The following is a 15,261-nucleotide window of genomic DNA, read 5'->3' on the forward strand; positions in this document are numbered from 1 at the left end:
CCGCGCCGGGACAGCGCTGCTTCCGCACGGCGGGGACAGGCGCTTCCTCCCGGCACCACGCCAGGTCCCCAGGGAGGCCGCGGGTCCCCCGCTGCCACCCACGGCAGGGCCCCAGCGTGGGGGGCTCCCCGCCAGCCCCCAAGAATGGGGAGTGATCCTCAGTGCCGGCACGATATGGCATGGCTCGGCACACCGCGGCTGGAACAAGTCAGAGCAGCCCAGCCAACCTTCCTGCCACCGGTGTCACCATCCCCAAAGAGGGACGCTCCCAGAAAAGAGGGTCTGTCCCTCGGGACAGAGTGGGGACCTGGCCTCGCAGGTGGCAGACGCGAAGGAGGAGCGATGGCGGTGCCGGGAAGCAGAGGCAGAGTTGCTGAAGCCCAGGGAGGAGCCACAGAGGCTCGGCCTCACCGTCTGCCCCGGGGTGGGGGGCCCAGCCGGGCACTGTGGGGTGATCCCAGGGTGCCATCAGTGTGGGGGGGGGATTGGTGACCCCCCCGTAGAGCCACCAGCTGCCCCAGGGGTCTGGCAGGACAATGGCCAGGACAGAGCCACGGTCGGGACTAGCACCCCTGCCAGCAGCTGGGTTCCCCCCCACACTACCTCCCTCCCCAAGCACAGGGACCCCCCAGATGAACCCCAGAACACCTCAGGAGACCACTAGTGACCCCAGAACTCCCACCAGGGAGCCCCAGTAACCCCAGAAGAGCCCCAAGGGAACCCCAGACACTCCCCCCCCCCCAGTGGAGCCCCAAAACACCCCCAGTAGTCCCAGACCCCCACCCATGGGACCCCCACCCGTACCAGACCCCCCCCCCCAACATCCAAACCCTCCACCATGGCCGGACGAGATCCTCCCCCCCCCCAAACACCCTCCGGCACCCACAACAACCCCGGAGCCCCCCCCAACACCCCCAAGGGACTGCGGGAGCCCCCCAGGAGTTACCCCCCACTCCCCGAATCTCCCCCTCCGGCCCCCATCACCCCCAGACCCCCACTGAGCCCCCCCCATCCCTCCGTCCCCGCTCCCCCCCCCCGCCTCCCGCCCCAAGATGGCAGCCGGCCGCGCCGCTTCCTGCCCGCGCCGCCGCCGGGCCCATCCGTTCCCCCCCCCCCGTCCCCGTCCCCGTTCTCCCCCGGCGCAGCAGACAGCGAGAGGCGGGATCTCCGTGTGGCGGAGAGGGGGGGATTTACTGGGGCCTGACTGGAATGTCTCGGGCGAGTCCCATGCGGGGGGCGGCCCCGGGCTCCCCCCTTAGTCCGGGAAGGGCGGCTTCGTCCCCCCTCCCTCAGGAACACGGTCCTTCTCCCTCCCCTCGCACCCTCAGTCCGGCGGCGGGGCGGGAAGGCGGCGTCCCCCGCCTCGGGAACACGGTCCTTCTCCCCTCACACCCTCAGTCCGTGCCCGGGGGAAGCGTGAGGGGAGCCCGGGTCCTCTCAGTCCGTCCGTGCCCCGGGAATGGCGGGGAAGCGCGAAGGGGACGCGGATCCTCCTAGTCCGTGCCCCGGGGAACCCGGATCCCCTCAGTCTGTGCCCCGGGAAGCGTGAGGGGGAGCCCGGGATCCCCTCAGTCCGTGCCTGGGGAACCCGGGTCACTTCAGTCCGTGCCCCGGGAGAAGCGTGAGGGGGAGCCCGGGGGTCCCCTCAGTCCGCGCCCCGGGGGAAGCCCCTCGGCGCCCCGCGGGTCAGTACGCCGGCACCTGGTGCTGGTGCTGGGGCAGGAGCTGGCAGCCGCTGTTGACGTGGCTGAGGACCTTCTGCTTGAGCTGGGCGACCTGCTCGCGGAGGAGGCTGGCGGTAGACGCCAGCTCCGTGTTCTGGCTCTTGAGGCTCTTCACCTTCTCCTCCAGGCGGGAGATCCGCTCCAGCTTCCTCTTGCGGCACTTGGAGGCGGCGATGCGGTTCCTCAGCCGCTTTCGTTCCGCCTTGATGCGCTCCTGCGTGTCCATGTCGATGGGGGAGAGCGGCGGGCTCTCCCCGAAGCTCGGCACCTCCGGGACGATCTGGGGTTCGTCCTTTAACGGCGGCGGGGGAGGCGGCGGGGGGAGCCGCGGCGGCGGGGCTGCGAAGGGGCCGGGGTCGGCGGCGTAGCTCACCGCCGGGTAGCTGCTGAGGTTGGCGTACACCGGCGGCTCCGGGGCCAGGCCGGCGGCGGGCAGCTCGCCCGCCCCGCCGCTGCTTCCTCCTCCGCCGCCGCCGCCGCCTCCTCCACCGCCGCCGCCGCTTCCCGCCGCGCCGCCGCCCAGCTGGTTCTGCTTGTGCAAGTCCTCCAGCGCCTTCACGAAGCCCTCGGCGAACTCCTGCTCCTCGGAGGCGGCCGCTTTGGGGTAGAGGAACTGGCCGCTGGTGGGGGTGGTGGTCACCAGCCCGTTGGACTGGATGATGAGCCGCTCCAGCTCGGGAGAGGCCAGCTTCAGCAGACCCAGCTCGGCCGAGCCCAGCAAACCCGCCGCTTCGCCGCTCGCCGCTCCCGGTGCTTTCAACGCCGCCGCCACCTGCTCCGGTAAGGCCATCCCGAGCGCGTCCTTCTTCATCATGCTGCCGCCGTGGAAGGGCAGGAGGAGCCCGCTGCTACCGGAGGACGGGGCGAAGCCGCTGCCGAGGCCGCTCAACACATCATCATGGTAGAAGGGTGTTTCCATCCTCCTCCCCCGCCCGGCTGCGGGGGAACGGGGCCGGGGCGGGGGGGGAAGGGAGGAACGGGGCGAAGCGGAGGGAGGGGGGAAGGGCGGGGGAGGCGCCGGTAGCACCGGCCGCGGTCCCACTCTTGCGCGCGCACACACACGCGTCTGGCGCCGCCGCGGCCCCCGCGCCGCTTTAAATACCCGGCGCCGCCGCGGTGACCTCACCGCGCCGAGCTCCCATTGGCTGTAGATGACGTCCTCGCCCCGCCTCTCCCGCGCGGGGGGCGGGGCCTCCGCCCCGGGAGGCGGTGCCACGCCCACTCCGGGCCCCGGCCGTCGCCCGGGCGACCGGCGGGTAAACGGGACAACAGCGCGAGGGCCCCTGGGCTGACGTCAGGGCGGGGGGGGCGGGGGGGAGGGGCGGTCACGTGGCCTCGCGCCCCACCGGGGCTGCTCGGCACAAAAGGAGGGGCGGAGCGGGCACCGGGCACTGGGACGGGGCGCTGGGATCGAGCACCGGGTCCTAGCACAGGGAACGGCCACCGGGTCTGAGCACCAGGTCTGGGCACGGGGACCGGCCACCGGGTCTGAGCACCAGGTCCAGGCACTGGGACCAGCCCCCTGGTCCAAGCACCGGAACCGGCCACCAGGTCCGGGCACCGGCCGGCGGGTCTGAGCACCAGGCACCGGAACCAAGCACTAGGGCTGGGCACCGGCCACCGGGTCTGAGGACCAGGGCCAGGCCCTGGGACTGGTCCCCGGGTCCAAGCACTGGGACCAGCCCCCAGCAACCAGGTCCAAGCACGAGGTCCGGCCACCAGGGCCAGCCACCGGGACCGGGTACCGAGCACTGGGACCAGGCTCCAGCCACTGGGTCCAAGCACTGGGTCTGGGCACCAGGACTGGTCGCCGGCCACTGGGACTGGCTACCGGGACCAAGCACTGGGCACCGACCCCTGGGGCTGGGCACTGACCACTGGGACCGAGCACCGGGGCTGGGCACTGGGCACCTGCTGGGTCCCTGTCCCGGTGGGACGGGGCCACCATGGCCTACGTGCCCCCGGCACCTCCCTTGTCACAGCTTGTTTGTGTCCCTTGTCCCCGTCCCCCCCCCCCAACCCTGACGTTTGCCGCCGGTGGCACCGGGGTTTGCCCAGCACGCAGGCCGCATGGCGGGCAGCCAAACCGCGGGGCACCGTGGGGTCACGCCATCCCGGCTCCAGGCCAGGCCTGCCCCGCGCCCAGCGCTGCACGGGGTCAACCGGGCCTGGCCGCCCCCCGCCCGCCGCCCCCGTGGCCCCCGTTCAACCGGCAACGAAGGGAAGGAGTTAAGCGGCGGCGGCGGCAGCGGCGGTGGTGCACGTCACGGCCGGCCGAGCCCGCGGGCGGCTGAGGGGGTGGATCGGCGTCAGCAGCTGACGTCACCCGGCCCCGCGTGCGGCCGCCGCGCGGGGGGAGGCAGCGCCGATGGCCGACGATAACCCCCCGCACCGCAACGGCAGGATGCGGCCCCCGCCGCGCAGGACGAGGGGTCCCGGCACGGCCGTGGGGACACCGGGGCCATGGGGACACTGGGGCCATGGGGACACCAAACCGCCCCTAATTACAGCCAGATGGTCCTGGGCCTGCGCTTAATGAGGGCAATAAATCAGCGGTGTTGGCCCCCAGGGTGTGGGGGGGCCGGCGGGAGCCCGCGCCGCGCGGGAGGTGATGGCTGTGCCCGTGCCACGCTGGCCCCGTGCTCGCTGTCACCCTGGTGTGGGCAAGGGCAGTGTCACGGCTGCCCGACCGCAGCCGACTGGCACAGCCTGGCACGGGATGGGACATAGGGACAGCATGGCACGGCATGGCATGGTGTGGGGGCATGGCAGGGCACGGGGAAAGGGGACAACGCGGCGCAGGGCATGGCACAGCTCAGCCCTGGCTGCGGGGAGGCTGCGGGGGACACGGGTGACACCCAGGACACGGGTGACACCCAGGATGGGGCTGGTGCAGCCCCCGGAGCCCACGCAGTGCCGGCACTGGGGAAACCGAGGCACAAGGGGGGGCTGGGACCAACGGGGACCTACCCTCCCCCAACAGCTGTTGTTAATTAAGCCCCAAATAAACCCAGTTGATTAACCCCCAAATAAACCGGAGCGTGGCCGAGCCCCGTCCCTGGGGCGCTCCTGTCCCTGCCAGCCCATGGCCGCCGGTGTCCCGGCCCGTGGCGGGCGGCGGTGCCGGTGTCCCTGGGGCTCGGCGGAGCTCCCAGGTGAAGCCGCCGTCGCGTTTCCGCCGCAAACCCGTCATTAGGGGTGCGGCCGCGGCCGGACCGGCAGGTTCAGACTTTCCGTCCTGACGAAACCCCGGCCGGTGAGGGACAGGCACCGGGGAGGGGACACACGGGGACCGTGGCGGGGTGGCAGGGGGATCCCCGATCCAGAGACACACCCCTGGGCATGGCTCCCACACCCCCTCGGCGTACGCCCCGTGGGCACCCACGTACGTGCCTGCGTGTCCCCCTGTGTCCCCCCTCCATGGCAATTGGGGCTGCGGCGGGACCAAACGAGCCCCAGGGAGGAACGAACCGGCCCCGGGGCCTCCCTGGGAGAGCGGCTGGCCGGTGGCCATGGATGCGAGCCACGAGCCCAGCCCAGCCCAGCCACCGGCACATCCCCATCACCCCCCCGGCGTCCATCCCCGAGGGTCACGGCACCCTGGGGTTCATCCTGCCACCCCACCCCTCCCACCACTGCTGCTCGTCCCACGTGTCCCCTGTCCCCAAACCCAAGACACTGCGGGTTGCCTTGCCGGTGGCAGCCCGATGCCCGTGGCAAGCCAGCAGCTTCATTTTCCTAATGAGCGTTTAATGAGGGTCATGATTCAGCAGCCCCTTCCGCCAGACCCGTGAGGAGCCCGAGCGGGGCGGCCCCTGTCCCCGGAGCTGGTGGCAAGTGCCACCGTCACCTCATCTGGGGGCTGGTGGCCGAAGCTGCTATTCCTGGAGGCGTCGGAGCCCGGCTTGGCCCTACGAGCGGCCACTGAGTCACGCTGCGCCGTGCCACCTGCCACCCGGGCTATATTTACCCCAGAGCAGGCAGCGAGGATTTGGGATGAACCTATGCTGCCATCGGACCTCGACAGGGCAGGATGAGCCTGGAGCGGGGCCACGGTCACCGGAGCATCCTCACACCTCCAGTCCCCACACGGCTCCCGCTCTCCCCATTTCCCCAGCCCCACCGTGACCATTCCGTGGATCCAACCGGCTCCATCACACCGGCATTGCCTGATCCCACTCCAGCCGGGAGCCGAGACAAGGTGCCACACCGCTGTGGCTCCGACCGAGGACAACAGGCTAGATCCAAACCAAGATGCCCATGGGCTACCATGGATGCACCCCCATCCCCGAGCTGCCCCCCGAAAAGGGAAGGAGCAGGAGAGCGTTTGCCACCCTGGGATTTGCACTGCGGGCACCGGGCGCTCGGGAGAAGCCGCCTCTTAGTCATCGCCGCAGGGAGGGAGAGAGGAACCAAGCCGGGAAAACAAGAAGTTGGGGGCTGCCAGCGCTCACCCCCAAAACCCACGCCGGTCCCCGAGGAAGCCCCGAGGGGCTGCGCTGCCCCCAGGTGTGTGTGTGTGTGGGGGGGGGGCCCCCAACAATCAAAGCCAAGAATTTAAAAAAATAAATTAAAAAAAAAATTAGAAAGAAAGAAAGAAAACAAATTTAAAAAGGAAAAAGGAGGAGGAAGGTTTGACGTGTATTTTTAGTTGCTTAGCGCAGCCCTGAAATATTTCGGCAGCCACTCCCTCCGCGTCGCAGGCGGCTGCTGTGTAACTATTCCTGTGCTGCCTCCCCGGCCGGGCACAGAAGTTATGAGTCACGGCGAGGCAGCCGGCACCGCCGAGCGTGGCACCGGAGACACGGCCCCGCGGCTGCCACGGGCCCCCTCGCCGTGAAAATGCCAGGGGAAGGCAGCGCGGAGGGTTTCCAGGGTGGCCTTTGCCGGGTCCCCCCCTGCCCCAGCCCGTCTTTCCGGCCGGGACGCGTCGGTCCTGCCGGGCTGCGCGCACCCACCCACGCCGGCAGCGAGGCTCAGGCCTTTTTCCTCCTCTCTGCTTGTTGCTTTTATCTCGCTCCTCCCTGTTTTGGGTGTTGGTTTTTTTTTTTTTCTTTTTTTTTTTTTTTTCCAAGCCACAGCTCGCCTCCCCGCACCCCTCCCTGGGCTGGAGCACCCCACAGCCCCAAACACCCCGGTTTTGGGGCAGAAAGGTCCAAAGTCACACACCCCAGGCTTGACGTGGCTCTCACTCAGAGCCATCTTCCACCCAACCTGCTGCCACCTGGGTCCAATTGGCCAATAATGGCCAAGCTGGGGACAAAAATATTCCTACAGAGGTGGAAAAAGGAAGGGGGGAGGCAATCAGGGAAGGCTGATAAAGCCTGTGGTTGTAATTAAATGAAAGCAGAACTTAACGAGCTCCAACGCCTGACCCCAGAGCTCTGCCAGGAGATAAGGCGTACTTGGAGGACTCTACCCTGAGCCGAAGCCAAAGGTCCCATTATTGCGGTGAAGATTTATCGGGCCAGAACAGACCTTCAATCCAGACAGCGCCGCTGCCGTTCCCCTTTCCACCAGCACAGCTGTGACACGGGGAGTTTGTGCGGCTGGAGGGACCCGCAAGGGAGGGAGCGGGTTGGGATGGGAAAGTCTGACACAGGGCTCAGCCTGGGCTTCGTTAAAATGCCACGCGGGCGTTTACATCGAGCCCAAGCTCCCAGCAGGGAGGACACGCGTGCCCCGTTCCCATCGCCTGGAGTTGGCTCTTCGGCAGAAGCCGGGGATGGGGATCGAGTGCTGGTGCTCCCGGTTAATGCCTCGCCGAGGAAAGGCGGTCACGGAGAACACGTGGCCGCTGTTAGAAACCACAGGTCTGACCCATCTGCTCGGGGATTTGTTACTTATCCCCGGGTTCATGCGAAGCCGGCCGCGGCGGGGGCAGGCAGGGCTCAGCGCCGTCGCAGACAGAGAGAGGGAGGTGTTTCGTACAGGTTGGCGATTTATTCCTACTCACCACTGCGCACGAGTTCTATAAACATTAAAAAAATAATTATATATAAAAGCATGTTCTTTCCTCATTTTTCACTACAGTGGTGATGGCAGAGAGTAGGCTTCAATACGGGAATCACTTGTAAAAAAAACAAAATAAAAAAAAACAAAACCCAAAACAAAACCAAAAAAAACCTGTTGAGAACAAATCGCAGTATCAGCTTTTCCCCTAAAATTAATCTATTTCATCCATCCAGGGGGCTGAGGGACGGCCAGAGCCTCGTCCTTCCCCCAGTGCCCCCATGCAGACACTCAATTCGGATCAGCCGGGATGTCTTGTGGGTGCATTTTGCTCGTGGGAGCCTGCAGCCCAGGGGAGGGAAGACTGGAGCAACCCGAGCTGGGAATTCCCAGGAGCTTCCTTAACCCACGGGAGGGACACGCTCACGCGCCGCTCTGTGTCCCCAGGGAAAGGTAATCGGTGACGAGACAAGGAAATGCCAAGTAGGTATAGTGAAGAAGAAAGAAGCTTGAGAACTACTGTCCGAGTTCAGGAATTTGTGTCACAAGCGCAAGGGAGGGAGTTTTTAAAGTGGAGGGGAAAATAAATCACTGCAGCTCAACAGCTCGGTTGCTTTTCAGGGGAAAAAAAAAAAAAAGCCAAAACAACGTAAAGAGTAAGGGGCACACCAGCCTTCCGTAAGAAAACATAGAAAACCCTTGCCTTGAAAGGAAGCTTCTAATCTGAAGTCAAATTAGTAATACGCTAATTGGGAAACCCTCATTTATCACAAAACTCTCTTGGAAACAAGCCTCGAAGGCCGATGTTCATCCCGAGCTCTCCCTCAAGCCACAGGAGAGAGGCAGAACCGGAAGATAAGCAATAGCTTAAAAGTTTGTTGTTTTTTTTTTTTTTTTTTTTTTTAAAAACCCCAAACTCTTAAGACTACTCACGTAAAGATACAATATCCTCAAGTTCAGTGTTTTTAAACCAAGACACTCGCATCTGTTACAAATGCAATAAGTTTCCCAAGTTTCAAGTATAAAAAAAAAAATCATCCAGAAAGTGTTTGCCTTCGTTCTTATGCCACTGTACAGGATAATCTTTTAAATTAAACCTGGTGATCCTGAAAAATTAAATAGCGCTTTCACTCTCAGGAGAAGGCAGAACTTAGGTCCTTAACCACGAATGATTATTTTAAATATTTCCAATGACTTGCCGACTACAAGGAGCAAATAAACTCCACTTTACCAGATTAAATTGCGAGGGGCTTCCAAACTACGTGATTCGGGCACGGATCGAGTGACGGGAGAGTAGAAAGGTAACGCTTTTGAACACATGGCAATCCTGAGGCGATAAAAACCGGCCGGCGCCGCAGCACTGTCCCCGGCCGGGCTGCAGGCAGCCGCTCACTGCTTTGCCGATTGTCTGCCCGGCTTTTTTTCCTGCTGGCCTCTTCCGCTGCCTGGGATTCCTCGGCCACGGCCACCAAACACACCTACGGGGCAGAAAGAAAGAGCAGGGATACAACAGCATCAGCGTACGGCAGGAACGTCTCCCAGCCACTCAGAGCTTTACAGTTATTTACGTTCGACCCAAACACACCCCTATTTTTCTAGTCTTTGAAGCAGAAACGGGACTTTTAGATTTCTCCCTCGCCAGTTCCAGACGCGGTATTCAGAGTGCATAAACTTATCCCCCCTCACCGGCAAGGTCAGCGGTACCTCCCGGCGGTGTTAATGTTCCCTCTGCCCTATCAACATCAACTGAAGTTAACAACTTCTGAAAAAAATGGAACCAAGGACGCGACACCACGTTTTAAATCCAGCGGGACGAGCAGGTTGCACCGTGTCCCCTGAATGCTGAAAGGGCAAACCTAAAGCAACGAAGAGGGTGACTCGGTTTGAAGACCGTCTGGCTACAAAACGGAATAAAATACATCCCTCTGTCACCGCCTGGCCGCTGGACAGAGCGATCCGCAGCTCCAGGGAGGGCACTGGGTACCACACGCTGCCAGGGGGGCAGCAGCAGCCAGAGGCTGCGGGGAGACCCGCCGCAGACAGACGAGCATCCTCGTACCCGAGAGCCGCGACCGTCTCTGTCGCGGGAGCTGCTGAGCCCTCCCCTCGCTCCGATTCCCCCCCCGGCAAACAGAAAGCAACTCCAGGCAGTAATTTTTATCTTGGTGTGCGAACAATAAAGGGGCTGCGGATCTACCCTGCACAAAAGGCGGAACCAAAGGAGACCCAGCCCGGGGATCAAGCTGAAAAGCTTCTCCGGAGCCCTCTGCTCTGGTTGCGTCATCGAGGAGACGTGCCTAAACCAGAGGCGAAACAATAAATTGCTCCTAACCCTGCGGTCCTTGGGATGCTCGTCGGGCTCCGGCTGCTCCCAGCGAAGCTGAGCAGAGCCTGCCGTACTGCTGGATCTGGCAAGCCGAGAAGTAGAAGACGAAGGATTACCAGTGTCAGAAACAATAATCTTTTCAACTGTGTGCACAATTATAGCTTTACTTCTGCCTGCTGGCCTCTCAACAAAATTGTCCTGCTTTTTTTTTTTTTTTCTCCTCCTCCCTTCACGTCTCAGTAATGAGAGCCAAACCTTTTAGCTAATTAGCAAATGCCAAAGCTTCCCTTTAAAATATTCCATCAGCAAATTTAAGCTGCACATCAAAACAGCGGGGGACTCCACCTCAAACAGAGCTCAGCTCTGCTCTCCACAAGGTGGATATTTCCACAGCAGAGAAAATATTTCAGCTAAAATGTTTGTCCAAACAACCATATCCAAAAAAGCTGTTATGCCAAGTGCTCTGGACACTGAAAAGGAAAGGAGGGAAAATAAAGGCGCCTTCAGATTTGTAAAGGTCACTTTTGCACGCTCGGAGCTTCCCGGAGGTAGCAGAAATCGCGGGTTTTTTTTCCTCCAGAAGTCTCTGTGAGCCGGAGACGCCGCACGTCACGCGTCCCAGCATGGCGTGATGGCCCCGGGTAGGTCCCAGCCGTCCTACCAGGATTCCTTGCATAGTCAAAACACAGGCAGGTCCTTAAGGCTGCTCCGCAGAGAGACATCACCCCTCGGCGTCTCAGTCCCCAGGGCTCCTTTTAAAAGCTAAGATTTCCCGGGCCAAACCCAATTTTGTCGTAGCAAGTGAGCGCACTCAGGATTTTAAGCTCCTACTGCGGGCTAAGGCTGTGCTAAGAGAAACCCCGGGGCCGAGAGAGGTGACCACAAAGCGAATCGCAAAGACATGGCAGGAGGGACGAGCAGGGAAGGAGAGAAACGGCTCTTGCGCTTCCAGCTGGACAGTTTGGGGAGAAAAGAGCAAATGTATCCTCAAGCTGAAGTGCTCCAAGATCACCTAACCCTGTGAAGTGGGACAGGGAAGGAAGAGTTGTTTTGGTGACCTATTTCTACATAAGTGGCAACCTGCCCTTTTATCACAACCATGAATTATTCACGTCGAGCAGGAGGAACACAAACCCTCAGATATTTTTTTTTTTTTTTAAATAAATAAACCAACAAGTGAGGAGATCAAAAGCCCCATTATAATGGGAGAAAAGATGATGTTTTTCTGTCACTGCCATGGTCAGAGCCCAGTCTATTTTCAAACAGAATAGCCATTTGTTCCCCTCCCAGACTCGCTAAGCTAACAGACACCAGTTCTGCAGGGCCACGCTCCCCAGCCAGCCAGGAGGGGTAGAAACAGTCAAGTTCAGACTCTCTTAAGCTCCTGCCCAACCCCAGTAACGAGGGAGGCACATCCCTGGCACGAATCCTTCCTATTCTTTGGCAGAGGCTGCCGTACGAGCAAGGCAACACAATCACTCGGCGAGATCTCGCACAGGAGCGGCTCCAGCTTCTCCCAGACAAACAGTCCCGCGTTTAAAGCCGAGAGGCGAGAGCCGTTCCTTGCACAAGAGGTGAAATTTAAAGGCAGGGATCCCGCTCCCCCCTCTCCAACCTGAAAAACAAAGAGGATCATTACCTCGTCCAGCACCGCCAACACCGCGGCCCTTCTGTTGCTTCTGCTGTTGCATCCCGCCACGGCCTCTGCCCTTGGACACCACCTCTTCTTTCACCATGTCAATTATTTCATCGGGGATACGCAGGTATTTAATCGTGCTGCCACGAATGTAGCACTCCGGCATTCTCCAGAACTTGTCTCCATCCTATTGGGGAGCAACGCGTTAGGCTGCGAACAAACCCAGGTGCTTTTGTATCACTTTTGGGGCATTTGACTATTTTCATCGCTTCTGGAGGGTGTGACATCTCCGCCAATCTTTTCTGAAAGCATTATCTGTAACTAGCTGCAAAAAAAAAGGTGGGTTTTTTTTTTTCCTCCAAAACACGTAACCCTACAACCTGGGAGGGGGGGGAAGGGCACTCAGCCACCAGCAACTGTAGTTTCAATTTGTTCCACAACTGCCTCGAACACCCACAGAAAATGAAAGAAGAAGAGGCTGAGGAAAGAAGCACCTTCCCTTCTCGTATAAGAGGGGAATTGAAAGCGGGACTAGAGAGGCAAACGTGGTAAGTTACAACGGCCACAAACAAGCAACTGGGGCAAGAAGGCGGCAGCTGCAGCACAGGCGTGCGTGCGGCCGGGTTCCTTCTCCAGCAGCTCAGCTGGGAGTCACCTCACTCCTTCGCTCCTCTGGGGTGTGGATGGAGCAGCGAGGCAGGTCCGGAGCCAGCTGGCTGCGGGGTGTGTGCCACCAGAGCACGCTAACTGCAGCTGCAGAAAATAACGAGCTCACAAATTATATATATATATATATACACACACACACAAAGAAAGTCTTCAGGTGCCCGGTTACGGAGCAGCTGCCTCTCTATGTTGTTTCTTAGTTGTTTAACACGTTTCAGGGCTTTCCTAGGATACAATCTATCAGGGCTTCAGCTTCTGCGTAGGGAGGGCAGCTGTGGGAATAGGAACCGAGCGTCGGAGCTGAACAACAACTCGGCTGGCCATGATGTAACTGGGAGGAGGGATGGGGACCCGCCTCGCCCGGCTCCACCACCGCAGCCCCGGCCCGGCAGCGTCTCCGTCAGGGTTTGGCTGTGGATGGGATCACTCGAGTCCAGCCATTCTCAAGTGGCAGCATGTGGACGAGGCGCCTGTCATGTCCCAGAAGAGTAGGTTAAACAAGAATGCCTCATTCCTCCTCTCTTGGGATAAAATAGTCGTTTCCCCCCCCTGCCCCAGGAGTTATTTGGGGCAACTCTGCCTGTACGGGCAAGTCCTTCGCACACAAGACAAGACAGAGAGAAACAGCCCTCTTCCAAAAGACACCCAGCAAACCCCACCCTGCCTTGGATCTGCCTGGCTGCTCCTTGGCTCGGGATGCAGGAAGGGATGGAGCCAGGCTCCCTCGCTTCCTCGTTCCGGCCTCCCCGGAGTAAACAACCGCCCCCGGGGCCGGGGCTGCCCGTCCGCCGCCGCTCCATGCCATCTAGCGGCCAGTTCCCCCCAGTGCCACCAGTACAACCCCGGCAGCGGCTCCAGCTCCGCTTTCACCCGGGCTTTGGTGTTTTAAAGGCAGGCAGAGGCGCAGCCGATGAGCCCGGCTGCTTTGCCGTGTGACGGGATCCCTGAGATCACCCAGAGGGAATAAAACCTGAGCTACTGCTCTTCCACAGCAGAGCACCGAGCCATCGGAAGGGACTTCCCAAGGAGAAGGACATTATCACCCATGCTTCAGCCATGGATAGGCTTTGCTGCCTGTTACCTCTAACTTCAACAGTGGTTCCCTCCTGTTTGTCCCACCAGAAGCCAAGGTGTGTCCACAAATTTCTAACCCCACTGCTCTGCCCCAAAGGCCCCTCTCAAACCACCTGCAAGACGTTTACTGTCATATCGACATGCACCCCTGCTTCCGTGCACCAGCATATCGCTCAAAACTTTCCTGCTGCAGGGACAACAGGTACTGGGGGTTTGCAGAGAGATTTTTTGGAAGAACAAGGATTTTTGCCAGTGTCTCCCATGGAGCTCTGATGTTCCCGGGCAGGAAAAGAGCAGCAACAGCCGACATCCATCCAGCCGATGCTTCCCACAGCGCACGGCTGGTAGGGACAAGACCAGACGCTTCTGACTGAGGTCAAAGCCCAAAACACAGATCACAATCTTCTGGAGCGACTTTGGCCACGGGCAAAAGTACCAGACGGCGCAGAGCCCCGTCGCAGGTAAACAACAGGCTCCTCCGTTTTGATGTGGAGAGTTAGAGGGTGAGAGACGAGCCAGTTAATAGAAGTTTTTGCAGCGTTTGAAGCAGACCTCGCTTCTCGGAGAGCACGCGAGAGATGAAAGCTCTGTTCTTGGGAAACGCAGCTCAGCATCGCGAGCTATTGCACCCCGTCCTGCAGCCCCCAGCCCCACACTGAGAACCCTCTCATGGGAGGAATGCTCACGGTGTTTCTGTGCAGTGCAGAAAGCCACCCTGCCTGCGTGCATTCCTTCATCATGGATATTATTAACTGTATAAAATCTGCATTTCAGGCAGAAGTCACACTTCCACAGGAGTGATGGCCTCTGAGCTATAGCAGAGCTGGCCAGGCACCCTCAGGGACGCTCCCCGAGGGCTCCCGGGGGACATGGAGGGCGGGTGCCCCCGACCGGCTGCCCAGGGCGGGGGGGTCCGACCTTACCCGGGACGTGCAGATGACCTCCCGCAGGTTGATGTTCATCCAGTTGTCGCAGCTCACCAGGTGCCCGTTGTACGTCTCCCCGTTCTTCAGCTCCACCAGCTGCAAAAGACGGGAGTCACGGGGCGCCGGCCCACCCCGGTACCTGCCCCGGTGAGCCTGAGGCCGGGGCGATCTGCGGGACCGGGGCTGGGCCGCGCTACCGGTACTCACCATGGGGTGGTTCTGCGCCGTCTTCAGCAGGGACAGGGGCAGCTGTAAGAGGAAGAGAGGAGAGAGGCCTCAGGCACCGCCGGGAAGCAGGCGGGAACCGGGACCGGGACACCGATGGCGACACCGAGCGGGACGCCGTCCCCGCCGCCCCAGGCAGCGGGGAGAGGGAAGCCAGACCCTCCCCGCGGCTCCACCCCCACCCCGGGCCGGCCCCGCCGCCACTCACCATCGTGCTGGAGCCGCGGAGCCGCCGCCGCGCCGGGCGCTGCTGCTCAAACCGCCCCCGGTCCCGCGCGGGGCCAATCAGAGGGCGGCGCGGCCCCGGCGGGGCCAATCAGAGCGCGGAATCCGGCCTCGGCCGTAAAGCGGCGCGGCGGCGCCCCGTCCGCGCCTTTACGACAGCGCCGCAAATTGAAGAGCGGGGCGGGAAGCGGTGGCGCACCCACAGTGCCCCGCGCCCCCTCCCGGTACCCGCGGATCCAGGCCCCGGTTCGTTCCCTTCCCAGACCTCCCCCTGCCCCGCAGCCTCCCCGGGGGGAAGAGTGGATCAGGCTGAGCCTTTTGTAACGGTTTAACCAACTTCCACCGGGGCCTCCTACAGACTCCCCCCGGGCCCGGTGGGCGCCGCTCAACGGCAACGCCGCTCAACGGCGACGCAGCTCCGGGCCCTTCCCCTCCTAGGTCGCCCCGAGGCGGCCCGCCGCCCGGCCCCTCCCGCCGAGCGACTTCCGCCCCGGCGACGGAAGCGGC

General features: G+C 61.7%; 2 protein-coding genes across 2 annotated transcripts; both read right to left on the minus strand.

Annotated features, from left to right (window-relative positions):
- Window positions 1-1,164: 1,164 nt before the first annotated feature.
- JUND (JunD proto-oncogene, AP-1 transcription factor subunit) lies at window positions 1,165-2,786 on the minus strand. Its single transcript, XM_063358280.1, has one exon. It carries the CDS (start codon window positions 2,641-2,643, stop codon window positions 1,687-1,689), a length of 957 nt encoding a protein of 318 aa, XP_063214350.1. The 5' UTR covers window positions 2,644-2,786; the 3' UTR covers window positions 1,165-1,686.
- Window positions 2,787-8,368: 5,582 nt separating this feature from the next.
- On the minus strand, window positions 8,369-15,241 carry LSM4 (LSM4 homolog, U6 small nuclear RNA and mRNA degradation associated). The gene is made up of 5 exons (XM_063357732.1): window positions 14,738-15,241; window positions 14,512-14,553; window positions 14,302-14,400; window positions 11,642-11,825; window positions 8,369-9,154 (listed from the first exon to the last, which is right to left on the minus strand). The coding sequence occupies exons 1-5, from the start codon at window positions 14,738-14,740 to the stop codon at window positions 9,066-9,068; spliced, it is 417 nt and encodes a 138-aa protein (XP_063213802.1). The 5' UTR covers window positions 14,741-15,241; the 3' UTR covers window positions 8,369-9,065.
- Between the last annotated feature and the right edge of the window lie 20 nt (window positions 15,242-15,261).

The sequence above is a fragment of the Chroicocephalus ridibundus genome, chromosome 22, assembly GCF_963924245.1.
Source record: "Chroicocephalus ridibundus chromosome 22, bChrRid1.1, whole genome shotgun sequence".
Classification (NCBI taxonomy): domain Eukaryota; kingdom Metazoa; phylum Chordata; class Aves; order Charadriiformes; family Laridae; genus Chroicocephalus; species Chroicocephalus ridibundus.

What these genes read in the sequence shown, in the direction of transcription:
- LSM4 (XM_063357732.1), bottom strand. An exon ending in CGGCGCAGAACCACCCCATG is followed by an intron (nt 14,401 to 14,511) that starts GTGAGTACCGGT and finishes CGTCTTTTGCAG; the next exon opens with CTGGTGGAGCTGAAGAACGG. An exon ending in TGTTGGCGGTGCTGGACGAG is followed by an intron (nt 9,155 to 11,641) that starts GTAATGATCCTC and finishes TCTGCCCCGTAG; the next exon opens with GTGTGTTTGGTGGCCGTGGC.
- JUND (XM_063358280.1), bottom strand. Translation starts at nt 2,643, where the DNA reads ATGGAAACACCCTTCTACCATGATGATGTGTTGAGCGGCCTCGGCAGC.